The sequence below is a fragment of the Quercus suber genome, unplaced genomic scaffold (assembly GCF_002906115.3).
Source record: "Quercus suber isolate HL8 unplaced genomic scaffold, Cork oak 2.0 scaffold_59, whole genome shotgun sequence".
Lineage (NCBI taxonomy): Eukaryota > Viridiplantae > Streptophyta > Magnoliopsida > Fagales > Fagaceae > Quercus > Quercus suber.
The window spans coordinates 1,720,007-1,732,838 of record NW_027069524.1 but is presented as its reverse complement, the minus strand read 5'-3'; the positions used below and the strand labels follow the sequence as shown (position 1 = coordinate 1,732,838).

General features: G+C 32.9%; 1 protein-coding gene across 1 annotated transcript; it reads left to right on the top strand.

The window, feature by feature from the left end:
* Nucleotides 1-1,710: 1,710 nt before the first annotated feature.
* LOC111997914 (uncharacterized) lies at nt 1,711-8,977 on the top strand. The gene is made up of 10 exons (XM_024030047.2): nt 1,711-2,101; nt 3,243-3,370; nt 3,495-3,566; nt 3,702-3,847; nt 3,957-4,071; nt 4,159-4,239; nt 5,634-5,771; nt 7,035-7,122; nt 8,358-8,471; nt 8,622-8,977. The coding sequence occupies exons 1-10, from the start codon at nt 1,846-1,848 to the stop codon at nt 8,642-8,644; spliced, it is 1,161 nt and encodes a 386-aa protein (XP_023885815.1). The 5' UTR covers nt 1,711-1,845; the 3' UTR covers nt 8,645-8,977.
* Nucleotides 8,978-12,832: the final 3,855 nt, after the last annotated feature.

Here is a 12,832-nt window from a genome sequence, read left to right as displayed (position 1 = left end):
TCTAAACTTTTTTTTCCTTACAATAAATTGGGGAAGAAAGTCTATTCGAACCAAAAAATTTTTTTTTTTCGTAAAAAGAATTAAATAATATCATAGAGTCTCAGATTGATAGCTAAATAATCATCCGAATATTTCCTATGTTTTATACGCTAATAAAGAGGCAGTATTTTATGGGAAAATTTTGTTACACTCATTTTATTGTATACTCTGTCCATATTTTCCTTAAAATTGTTTTTTGAAAACATGATTTCATTTAAAATTGTGAAATCATGAAATTGTGTTTTTAAAGGAAATGTGTAGAGTATACAATAGACAATGTGATAATCATTATACTTGTATTTTATGAATAATGGCTGGTCCTTAGTGTTTAGAAAGAATAAAAAATTTATTCTCAAAAAAAAAAAAAGTTCTTTGATACTTTCTCTTACATTAATTTTATTACTAACATCAAATACGTACAAATAAAAGAAAAATATATAAAAACACCATATGCTAGGAGAGATAAAAAAAAAAAAAAAAAAAAATCTCATGAAAAATCTACCAAAATAAAAATAAAAATAGAGCATCAATACATGGAATCCGCCTCAAACTAAGGAGCATCAATACAAATTGAGAAACCAAAAAGTCAAAGCTCTACAATAATCTGTCTCAAAGTCAAATAAAGCCGTTTAGGAGAAAACCAAATCTAGAAGAGAGAGCCCCACCTTAAATGCTCGATAGCTATGAGGAGGAACTCCAGCCTTGAGATCCCAAAAATGTTAGCGCAAAGGAGCTTCAATTTGATGGTAAAATTGGGAGTCGAAAATAAGTAGGAAAATTTTTTTAAAGTGTGTTTGGTTAAATAGAAAGAGAAGAAAATAAATAGAAGGCCCAAGTATTTTTTTTCTTCCTAATCACATTAGAAAGTTTTCTCTCCGAGTAGAGAGAAAATTGAGTGAAGATAAATTTTTTCTTGATTGACAAAAATACCCACATGCATGTGCGACTCCCTCAAGTTGCCTTTATTTATTTTTTTTCTTTCTATCTTGGGGAAGTAGCGTTACCTTTTGTTTATGTTTTTTTTTTTTTTTTTTTCCCTAAGCCCAGGCGTCCCTTTTTTTTTCCTTGTTTCTTGATTAACGTTGACTCTTTTTTTCTTTTCTATTATTTTTTTTCCTTTTCATTTTTTAGGGCCTAAGAGTGATAGTTTTTTATTAAAAAAAAAAAACTGGACATGATTTTTATTTTTTAATAAATTTCAGTAATTGCTTTTTTTTTTTTATATATATATGGTTATTTGTCACTTTTTGTTTTAATTGGGCATCATTGTTTAATAAAGATACATGAGTAAATTTATTTAAACTAATTTTTTTTATTCCTCTACTTTTTCACTCTTAACGAACAAAAATGAGAGAAAATAAAATTTCACTTTCTATCTTCTCACTTTCACAATTTTCTATCATCTCCCTTTTCATCCCTCCAACCAAAAGAATAACAAATCTATACTCAAACCATATATATAAATCTCTTTTGTTTTCCCATAAAAAAAAAAAAAAAATCTCTTTTGTTTTGTTTTTTTTTTTTTTGGTTGAAAATTTTCGATAAAAATGTAGAATAGTTGAGTACTTTCAAAATAAGCATTACATTTTTTTTTTGGATAAAAAATAAGCATTACATATTAATTATTAGTATTAAATAAAAAAAAAAAGAAAGAAAGAAAGAGAAACCTTTGAATTTTTTATTTTCTTGAAGTTCCAAACTCAAAAAGCCGAAACTACGTACAGCTTCAAAATCACATTCCCCTTTACCTTTCCCTCCCCATTTCTTTTTTCTCTTGCGACAATTCTCAGACTAAGAAACGAAGCCATGTCTTCCACTCGTAGTGGTCGTCATCGTCGTCCTTCTTCATCTTCTTCTGTACCATCAAATTCATTGCTGAAGTCTATAAAGGAACCCCCACACAACTTTTTTCCCTCCAAGGACGAGTTCCTGAGACTCGTGGCGGTGCTCGCCATCGCTTCCTCTGTCGCCGTGGGTTGCAACATCTTCTTCACTCTCATCAACCGCCAACCAAAGCCCTTCTGCGATTCCCACAACTCTCACTCCCCAGATTCTATCTCCGGTACTTACTTTATTATGAATTATCACTTGGGTTTCTGTTTTTGTACACACAGTAATGGATTTTAATGTTTAATCTTTGTGGGTGTTGCTCAATTGGTACACAGTGTGATTGATTTCCCATATGAATAATTTGAAAATATATTTGTTTGTTTATTTAATTAGTGGGTTATCACTCAAAAATTCATTTCTATGGAACACAATGAGAGAATTTTTGTTTAGCAGCATGATTATAGAGGCAAGCCGAGTTGCGTGGTAGGCTGTTTGAGGAGCTGGACTTAGTTATCTTACTAATAACCAGGCAATGAATAATGAATAACAAGCCTCTTATAGAGTACTAATAGTTTCATGAATGTTGCTCCAAACACAAGCAAATCTATATTGGCACTTTTTGCAGTTTCATTAACTGGTGCATATATACATATATACACGCAACAACAACAAAAACCAAGCCTTAGTTCCTAAAATTTGGTGTACAAGTTTGCAAAGTAGTAGACTTTCTATGGGATAGAGAACAACAGAAAAATGGGTCTTAAATGCAACAGATGTGTGATGCAACTTTCTTGAATTGTACTCATCTAGTGTTATAAAAATAGGGTAAAATTAAGGTACAATTCCTTAGGTACAGTATGTTAGGTTCTCCAATTAAATTCAAACTCATATCTGCATCCATTTTAATTGTTCTTGAAAAAAAATATAACAGTGTTTGTGCTTTATTGGTCAATGCAACTATATGTTTGAATTTAATTGGGGAACCTAATGTACTACTGTACGTGGAGAATTGTACTTAAGTTTTGCTCATAAAAATAATATCTGGGTGTTCCACCATCTATCATATGCTTCAAAATAGTGGGATGAAGATCATGTCTTGAAGTTCCATCTACCATATAGGCCTTTGTTCCTTCATGGCTGTATTACATTTGTATTCCTGCTTCATTTAATTGGTATGACTCTTGTGCCTTGTCTATATAAACTCACGCTTGCACGCTTGTTTAGCCTGACCTCTAAACATGTTCTTGTTTAATATTTCCTGTTGTATAGTACCACTATCAATATTAAATACACTGGTCCTGAGAAATAGGTTCTAGTTTGATCTTTACTACTTCTATTAATGCTACATTTGAATCAATTTGGATAATTTACAGATTTCTGTGAGCCTTGTCCGAGTAACGGAGAATGTAACCAAGGCAAGTTGGAATGTGTTCGTGGTTATAGAAAGCATGGGAAGTTGTGTGTAGAAGATGGAGATATTAATGAAACAGCTAAGAAACTTGTGTGTCCTAAGAAACTTATTCATTCTGGTACACTTATGTGGTTGGGATAGAAAAATGCTTAATTTAACTTTGAATATCATGTATGTCTTTCTAATTTGTAATTTATATATAATGAATTTGCAGTTGAAGTGGATAGAAATTCATCTTTGTGAAGCACAAGCTCAATTTTTGTGCGATGGGCTTGGGGCAGTTTGGGTATGTCACCTTTGCAACCCTCTTAACTTCATTGCAATTGTTTCTATACTAATGTTACATGCGTATGTCAGTGAATGCAAAATTCTTGAGTTTTGTTGCCCACATTTGTAGTTCTAACTTTGTACCCATTGTCAGGTCAGAGAGGATGATATATGGAAGGAGTTAGATGGACATGATTTGGTGCAAAATGTTGGCTTGGACAATGGCACCTTTATGTATACAAAACAAAGGGCAATGGATGCTGTTGGTAGATTATTGGAGACAAGGACAGATCCTCATGGGTATACCCTTCTATCTTCAATTCAGAAAAAGATTTAATGAATGCTGCAGGACCTCAGGTTGGATGTTTCCTAATCATTTTATTCTATGTTTCTTTTCTTTTTATTTTAGGATCAAAGAGTTGAAGTGCCCTGACCCGTTAGCAGAGCATTACAAGCCAGTTGCCTGTTGTATCCGTCAGTGGCTCTCTGAGCATGCTCTTATATTTTTTCCAGTTTCCACACTGGTATTCCATTTCTAAAAGACCACTGTTCAATTTATATGTTCTAGAATGATTATGTTGAAGCTTGTTGACAATATCAAAATTTTACAGCTTATTGGATGCACAGTGTTATTCTGGAAAGTTCGTCAGAGACAATATATATCAAGTAGAGTTGAAGAACTTTATCACCAGGTATGCAAGGCCCTGTGTTATTTTCTGGTACAGCCAACTGAATATTAGTTTCTTGTTCATTTCATTGCCACCTCATTCTCATCCTGAAATGTGTTGATCTTGCTGTCTTAGAAGTTTCAATGGTTTATTTTTGGAAATATATAGCAGATAGATCGTTTATAGGTTGTAAGTCAGTCACGAAACCCTATGTCTGTCATATTGAAGAGATGGGAACAAGACAGCTTCCAATACATGTATATGGTCGTGAATGAAAAATATTTTGTTGAGTTCATTTGAGCTGACCTGGAAATTGAATAATAGTGAGCTCACAGTAGCAAAGAAATGGAGATAAAGATGCACCATATATCAGGAAGAAAGTAGCCTTTTTAATTTTTGAACTACATGGTGCAATGGGGCTGTCAAGTGCAAGTGTGTGAGTTTTAGTCTTGACAATGGCCACTTCATGTGTTGAATGATAGGAATGTTTTCAAACTACCCTTCCCAGGATCTACTTAAGTTGGACCATCAGTGATGAACCTTTTACGATATTACTCATGACGTACTATAACTCTAAGAATTAAACAACCCAGCTAACAAGACATTACTTTTACACCTACCACTGGACAAATAATTGTAAGTGCACCATAATCTGAGAAAAAATCTAATAAACAAAATCAGTAAGCAGACCTTGTTTGATGCTATCCAACTACTCTTGGATGATGACACTGTTTCTATTAGAAGATAGCAGACCTTTTGCTTCAATGTGAGGAGCAACTTATGCTGGATATAAATTCGCTGGCTCTCAGTGCACATCATTTGGTGCAACTGGCATTTCTGTAGTTTTACATAAGCATACTGGCATCTTTATTTTGTATAAAGTTTGGCAATAGAGGTAGCTGTCCCTGAATACTTGATTTTGGTGCCTGAACTTAACAGTTGAACAGGACATTGTAGCAAGATTCAAAGAAGACTCATATATGTGAAGGCAGAATCTTTTTTTTTTTTAACATCCATTCCTTCATCAATTTCTTGCTTTATTATTATTGCCATAGGTGAATTGTGTACTTGTGTGGCACTGAGTTTGGGTGTCTCCCTGTTTAAATTCACTATCTCCCTGTTTCACTTTCACAAAAAAAGCCCTTTATCTTTCTTGGGAGTTAGGAGTTCCAGGACCGCTGGAATCTATTTCTCTTCTTTCATGTACATGTTTTTTCATGGATTGTTTTTAGGAGAGCTTAGTAATGCATGGCTAGGTGTGCATACTTCTCTTTTAACTTGATGTTGATTTCCCTTTATATTCTTGATCCGTGCACACTTTAGGAGAGAAAAAATTATCCCTGATTTTATCCCTTTATTGATTCCATTTTCTGAATCTTTTTATTTAAACATAACATTCTTTGTGTCCAATGTGATAGGTTTGCGAAATACTCGAAGATAATGCGTTGTTGTCAAAGAGAGAAAATGGGGAATGTGAACCTTGGGTTGTTGCTTCTAGGTTAAGAGATCATCTTCTTCTGCCAAGAGAGAGGAAAAACCCAGTGTTATGGAAAAAGGTATTTTTTTGTCCTTGGATATTATTTCACCTAAATAACTTCTTTCCACTAAGGATTAGTATAGATACAATTCCAAAGCAGTAACTTTTTGGGGGAAGTTACAATTTACCCCATTTGGTTTGATCCCATCACAATTTAGTCTACAAGCTTTCAGTTGCTACATTTGAGTTCCAAAGATTTGGACTAAATGAAATCCCCTGATGTTGTATTCTACCGGAGTTTAAAATTGCATGTGTTGGTATGTGTTGATAAAATGACATGCTTTTGTGAGATAACAAAGTTGCCTTTGTTCATCTATGATCTCATTGCAATGACCTTTTTTGGAGGAACTGGAGTACTGGCGCAGGAGTTAGCCAACCAGTTTCAAATGTTTGAATTCATACCTCTCTGTTTTAGTTAATATGTAAGTGTACGTAGGGTTGCATCCCTTTTTGTTCCTTTTAATACGTTATCTACGTGTATAAAAAAGTGATTATTTTGTATCAATCTGGGCACATTTTGACTTAATAAAATTCTCAAAATGCCTTACACCTTTGAGTACAACCAAAGTTGGCTTATTTTGCTCCATTGCACTGATGACATGAATCTCCTTTCGCTGTCTATCTTTTTGGCATAGTCTCATTTTGGCTTACAGGCCTTACTACTTGGAGTTGCTACAATGAATCATGCCAAAGAGCATTAGCTCAAATGGCACCTCCTTCCCTTATAAAAAGCATGGTGGAGGGAGAGATTGTGAATTCAAAACCCATCAGGTGCTTGTATAAGTTACCATTAATAATTAAAATTATATAAAAAATTAATAAATAAATTTGAGCCATTCATTTTTAGGAAGCCATGTCATCTGTTCAATATTTGGGAATCATGTATTTTCTCACAACCTTGGCCTTCATTCGTTTGGCCTTAAATCTTTTTGGGCCTTCAACTTGAATTGAACGACTCCTAATAGTGCATCTTTTTCTCATAACTCCTGTAGCTGATAAAGATTTATCTACTTTGTTTTCTTCCTAAATTCTAATGTTTGTAAAAAAATCTTCACCAATAAAAAAAAGAGTTTATCCAAAATCTTCAAGGGTAATTTTATGATATTATGAACTAATGCAAGTCAGGTGTGCTTGTTGAGGACCATTGGTTTGTTTTTATTTATAAATGCTTATGTGTTTTCCCTTATACTAAACTTATATCATTGATGATTTTTACTTATATTGAGTTTATGATTATTATGTTGTTATTAGTTTTGTTTATAATTTCCCCTATACTTTGCAGGTAGAAGAACTGGTTCAAGAAGATTCCCGAGTAGATCGTTATCCAAAGCTGGTGAAGGGCGAGTCAAAAGTAGTATGGGAATGGCAAGGTAAAAAGGTTTACCCAAATTTGATAATAATAAACAGGGTGTAGGTTTACCAAAATGCTTGTTGTTAATAATAAACATGGTGCTCCTACTTGGTCAAGTCTCTTACCTGGCTATACTTACGTGCTACAACTTAATAGTCACAATATCAAGAATTTACTTTTGACAAACTAGGGGCTTTTTAGGAAACAAAAGGTTGAATAAGATAATTTCCAAATAGTGTTTTATTTTATTTTATTTTTTGGTGTGTGTGTGGGGGTGAGGTTGGGGGGACAGCCAGATAGGGAAATGCATTAGTGAAAGAATAATTTAAATCATGTTGAAGGAGTGAAAATAAGTTGAGGGAGGCCTAAAACAATATGGATAGACATAAAGTGGAGGAGGATATGTTTAATAAGGAGGTGATAAAGTAAATGATTTTAGATAGAATACAATGGTGGAAAAGGATAAAAGTGGCCAACCTTGATTATTTGAAAAAGATTCTATATATCTGACCCAATTTAACATCTTAGTTGAGTTAAGTTTGTCTATCGGGAACCAACCAGATCTGCCATCCTGAAATTTGAGTTGCCTGCATCATGTTGTCTGTGTTAGCTAAATCAAAGACAAGTTATTTTCATCTCTTTTAAATCTTGTTGAATGGATTAGCTGATTGTTAAACCTTTCTAGCTTTTGTGGTGCAGACACATGCTGATTTGATTCCATTGGTCTGGATTTGGGATTTGAATTGATTTGAATTTTATTTTATTTTGAGGGTTTTAATGAATGTGATTGCAATCTTAATTATGATTTGGTTTCCATTCATTATTTTATGTAATCTGGGGCCCTATTTATAGGCCCTAGAGGAAACATTACTGTCATTTTGAATTTAGTGAATAATCTGGAGTTGAGAAATATTCTCTCTAGCTTGGTGATGATTCTGTGCAGGCAGCTCTAGGTGATGAAGCCTAGGTGTTCCCTCTCCCCACCCCTTTCCTCCCTTTTGCAACACTGTCCTGCATCATTTTGTTAACATCTTACAATGTCCAATATTCTGATGTCCTGAATCCTATTTGGCCATCAATTCCATGCTGACATGAGCCAATGTTATTTGCAAATTTCATTTCAAACCTTTAGATTGTAAATAAAAATTGTAATTGTTATTTGTGATTTATATTTATCTTTATCTTATGGAGTTCAACAGGCATTTCTCATATTGCTTTTTCTTCAAATTTGACACGTGTACTCATTTTTTATAGTCGAAGGCTCTTTGAGCTCTTCAAAGGTGAGAAAAAAAGTAGAGGCAAACAAATTGAAGTCCACTGAAGGCATCAGCATAAATTCTGATCAATTACACCGCACATTGAAGGCTGGTGTGTTGCTAAACCTTTGATTGTTCTACATAATGCTTTTCTGTTGCATTTCAATTGATATCTTCTCAATTTTTGTTTTGCTCAAAATTCTTTATCTCTGCCATGATATAGCTGAACTTATATATATATCAAACCACCAATCTTGTGCAGAGCCCAAGGCATTGATTTTTTGACGTGGGGCATTTCTCAAAAAGTTGGGGTCCTCTCTCAATCCCTTGTGCTGAAACAACTTGGAGCCTAGCCTATGTCTTTTTAAATGTTAAGTCTAGCTCATTGTTTTATACTGGTAAGGGGTTGAACATGATGGCTGATCAATTTAAAGTTTGTAAAAGGGTTCAATTGCGATATTATTAATTGAAAGTTCATAACCTTCTGATTTAAGAGTATAGAGCTTCTATCAGGTTTAGAGATGAATTCAGAAGGTCTGGTTATCTCCTGTACATCTGTGCTCTTTTTGGGTCCTGTGAATAGTTGAATAAATACAAGGTTTCAGATGATCTTTTCAACTGTTTACTGCACCAAAGGTAAAAGTAAATGGAGCATTGATCTTCATATTCAAAAATGTCTGCTTTATGTTATGTTCATTTTTTTGTTGGATGTAATCTCAATAGAGCTGGTGGTGCTTAGCAACAAGCATGTTACTCCAGAATGGATTAGTATTTGACTGATTGTCTTGCTATTGATGGAATCATAGACGTAATGCCATTTTTCTTGCTTAGCAATAGCAAGTAACACCATGTGCACTTTCTTTATATGCATTTTCCTCCTGAATTTTACTACATCAGAATTCGGTGCTTTTGTGCTTGTGTTGATCTCATGGTCTCGCTATTGAAAACAGATGTTGCAAAACATGACATAATGCTATTTTTTTCTTGCTTTACGATATATCTCAACGTATTTAAGCTCTTGTGATAGCTCATTAGGGCAGCAGCCATGTGAAAGTGAAGCATGAGTGCTAGTTTCTAGCTAGTTGCATGCAATTGTTTCAATTTATAAAATTGATAATTCATATTGCAACATGTACATTGTACTCATGGGGCAGCCAGCGCTTGGAAAGTTGGGGGAAGTACTGCCCATTAACAAAAAAGAAAAGAAAAGAACAGATTACTACCTAAAGGGCTATGAATTGCAGAATGCCCTATGTCGGGTGGTTCTTATCTTCTAGATGGTCAAGCAGGATGCTTGCCTTTTATTCTATTATTATTATTATTTAGCTAAAATATTATTCTGGTATTTAAACTTTATCAAAAGTTTGTTTTTTTTTTTTTCATCCTTAAACTTTGTAAAGAGTTCATTTCAATAGTTTAGAGACAAAAATAGGGATGAAAAAAATAAATATTTTTAATTGTTTAGGGATGAAGAAAGATATTTTTTAAAGTTTAAGACTTTAAGGACAAGAAGTGAAACATTTTTAATAGTTCAAGGATGAAAAAAGAACTTATTATAGTTTATGAACGAAAAACAAACTTTTGATAAAGTTTAGAGACCAAAATAGTATTTTTACTATTATTATTATTATTATTATTATTATTATTATTATTGATAAATTTGTTAGTTACAATGGGAGATGGGGGATTTGAATCCTAGACATTTTTGTTGGTAACATTAGGAGGCATTAGTTGCGTTATAAGACTCTTGATACCTTTCAGTTGAACAAAACAAATAAATGCAGAGGTTGTGCCAACAAATTGTGGTAGTTATTTTTGTTGTATGGTACTAGCCTTTTTTTGGCTAAAAAATGGTATTAATGGATATAATGGCCCATACCTGAAAATTTAGATAGGTCTCTCATAGAATGGGCATAATGGAGATTCCACAATGCCCATTTCAGAAAGCTACCTGGCCTGCATAAAACAATAACATGGCTGTTTCAGCCAAAGATAAATAAACGAAAATTTCCAAAATAAATAGAGACTTACAGTAGTCATGGCATTAAAACCTAGATCAGAGGAAACATGAAACCATAGGGTTAGGGTAGGGCTTACCCAATCTCTTGCCGTCGATTTTTGTGACTTGGAAAGATAAAATTTCTGTATGGACTTCCTTGTCATGGACATGGAATGTCAAACACTTAATGTTTCATTTTTTTTCCCCCATTTTGGGCCATTCAATAACGTTGAGAATGTAGAGAACGAGCTCCTGATAACTGTTTGCAAGGTGCGTTTTTGGATGGTACGAGCAATGCTATAAAGTATAGACATAATTTTCACAATAGTTTTTTTTTTTTTTTTTTTTATACAATAATTTTCATAATAGTTAGGTGCTCCTAAATAGTATTGTGGCGCTTTTTTAGTCGTTATTTTTATTTATTATATATAACTTTTATATTATATACAATAATCTGAAATAGTTATTCTAAATAACAACACAGCTATATTGAATCATAGCATTCTAGTCTGAGACGATGTTAAAGATTACTGATGATATGCAATTGGCCTTCTCTGCACAAGTCACCAGCGTGAGCTAGCCCTTTTCATTGTGAGATTATGGTATCTAATATTTCTTAGCTTTGATGTGCTTTTAATGCAATTATTATAGGTGTAAAGGTAAGTAACTTTGATGTGATTTCCATGCAATTTCATCTTATATATATATATATATATATACACACACGATAAAAACGTAATTTATTGAAAAGAAAGGAAAAAAGAAAAAAAGAGACAATGTATACGTATACTAGAGACCATCATAATCATGGCGCAGAGTACAATGATCAATGAAATTTAAAATAGAATAAAAAGAAAAAGAACCTAATGAAGGCAGCCAAGCAAATGGAGAAGTAAGAAAAAACCTCTTCAGTTCTGGAATAGTTCTTTCTTAATCCTTAAAACTTCTGGCATATCATTCACACCATAGGATATATATATAAATATAAAATAACTGATTTTTTTACCGCTATTTATATTTATCATAAAAGAGATCAAAACTTTCCTAATATGGTCTATTAACAAAAGCCTTAAAGACACATATTAACCGAACCCGCATATTTATTTGGTAACATGAAATCTCACCAAGTAAGAACCTTTTAGACCCACTCCAAGGGATTAAAGTCATTAAACCATATATAGATACACAAATTCACCTCCTAGAATTATGTATTCAAATGTTTAATGAGATTGAGCTAGTTGATGGATCCTATATACATGACAATTCAAATGTTCATTCACATGTCTTTTAATTATAATTATATGATATGTTAAATCATTTAAACGAGTCTAGTGACTATCAAATATATGTTTTGTCTTTTATAATTGTGACAATAAATAGGGAATAAGATTTGAACTTTGATTCCCTCTTAAAAGAGACCACATAATGCTATTGAATTATTAATTTCTTGGCAATATGTCATATAATTAAAATACATTCAGATCACTATTGGTTGAATCATATGTTATAACAACTTTTCTCTAAATTTAGTTTAGAGAGAAATCCTATCTTAAATTAGTTGGTCAAAACTTAGGTTTAATTTTTAAGATGTAGTCAGTGGCGACCCCACATCAACCCATGGGGTTCAAGCCTGGAAAAAAAATTAAAATTTATATATAATATATAATATAATTTTATATTTTTTGTTTTGATCATCCTAAAATAAAAGAGACATATGAATCAAGAGCTAAGGCAAAAGCATAAATATGTTAAGTCCCATTTCAGTTAGATGAGAAATATGTTAATTATGTTAAAAGACTTTTTCTTGGGGGGCAAACAAAGAAAACCACATGCTTCTAATCTGTTAATTGTAACTTCCCCAAGAGAGCCCAAAGAGGTAGGAAACAATGCCGCTGCGAAGGAGAAGGAATGTTTAGGAAAGCAGTACAAAGTACAAACTGTTTCTCAAGGACAACATTTGTGGAAGTATCATATTGCTTACAGAATTCAGAGGCACTCCTATTTCAGCCTCAATAATTTTATAGTAAGTATACTATAAAAGACACATATTTGATGCATATGACAACTGTTTATGTGTAGGAAAGTCTCATTCAAGTGATTTCCTACTGCCATATGTGACTGAAACTCCAGGCAACTGACTAGGTCATGACAGGAAACAATACTAAAGAATTTACAAGGTCTCGCCGGGCAAATGTGGTTGGAGCAATGACCAAAAATTAAAAGCAGAGCCACTAGTAACAATGCAATTACAAAAACATATAGCAACCTATCAGCTGAAAAGAAAAGAAATATATAGAGAAAGAAGGAAGAACAAAAGAATGAGAAGATTTAAAATGAACAATTATACAGTCAACCAGAATCAGTATGTAAATACAAATAGCCTACATAATATTTTTCAAGTAATATTAATACTTTATTTATTAGACATTTATTAAAAGCTAAATTCTCTATTCCAAGCTAAAATTTTTGCTAAG

Excerpts from the sequence above, each read along its gene's own strand:
- LOC111997914 (XM_024030047.2), top strand. The coding sequence starts at position 1,846 with ATGTCTTCCACTCGTAGTGGTCGTCATCGTCGTCCTTCTTCATCTTCT. Across the intron at positions 3,848-3,956 it reads ACAAGGACAGATCCTCATGG|GATCAAAGAGTTGAAGTGCC; the intron begins GTATACCCTTCT and ends TTTTTATTTTAG. Across the intron at positions 8,472-8,621 it reads ACACCGCACATTGAAGGCTG|AGCCCAAGGCATTGATTTTT; the intron begins GTGTGTTGCTAA and ends AATCTTGTGCAG.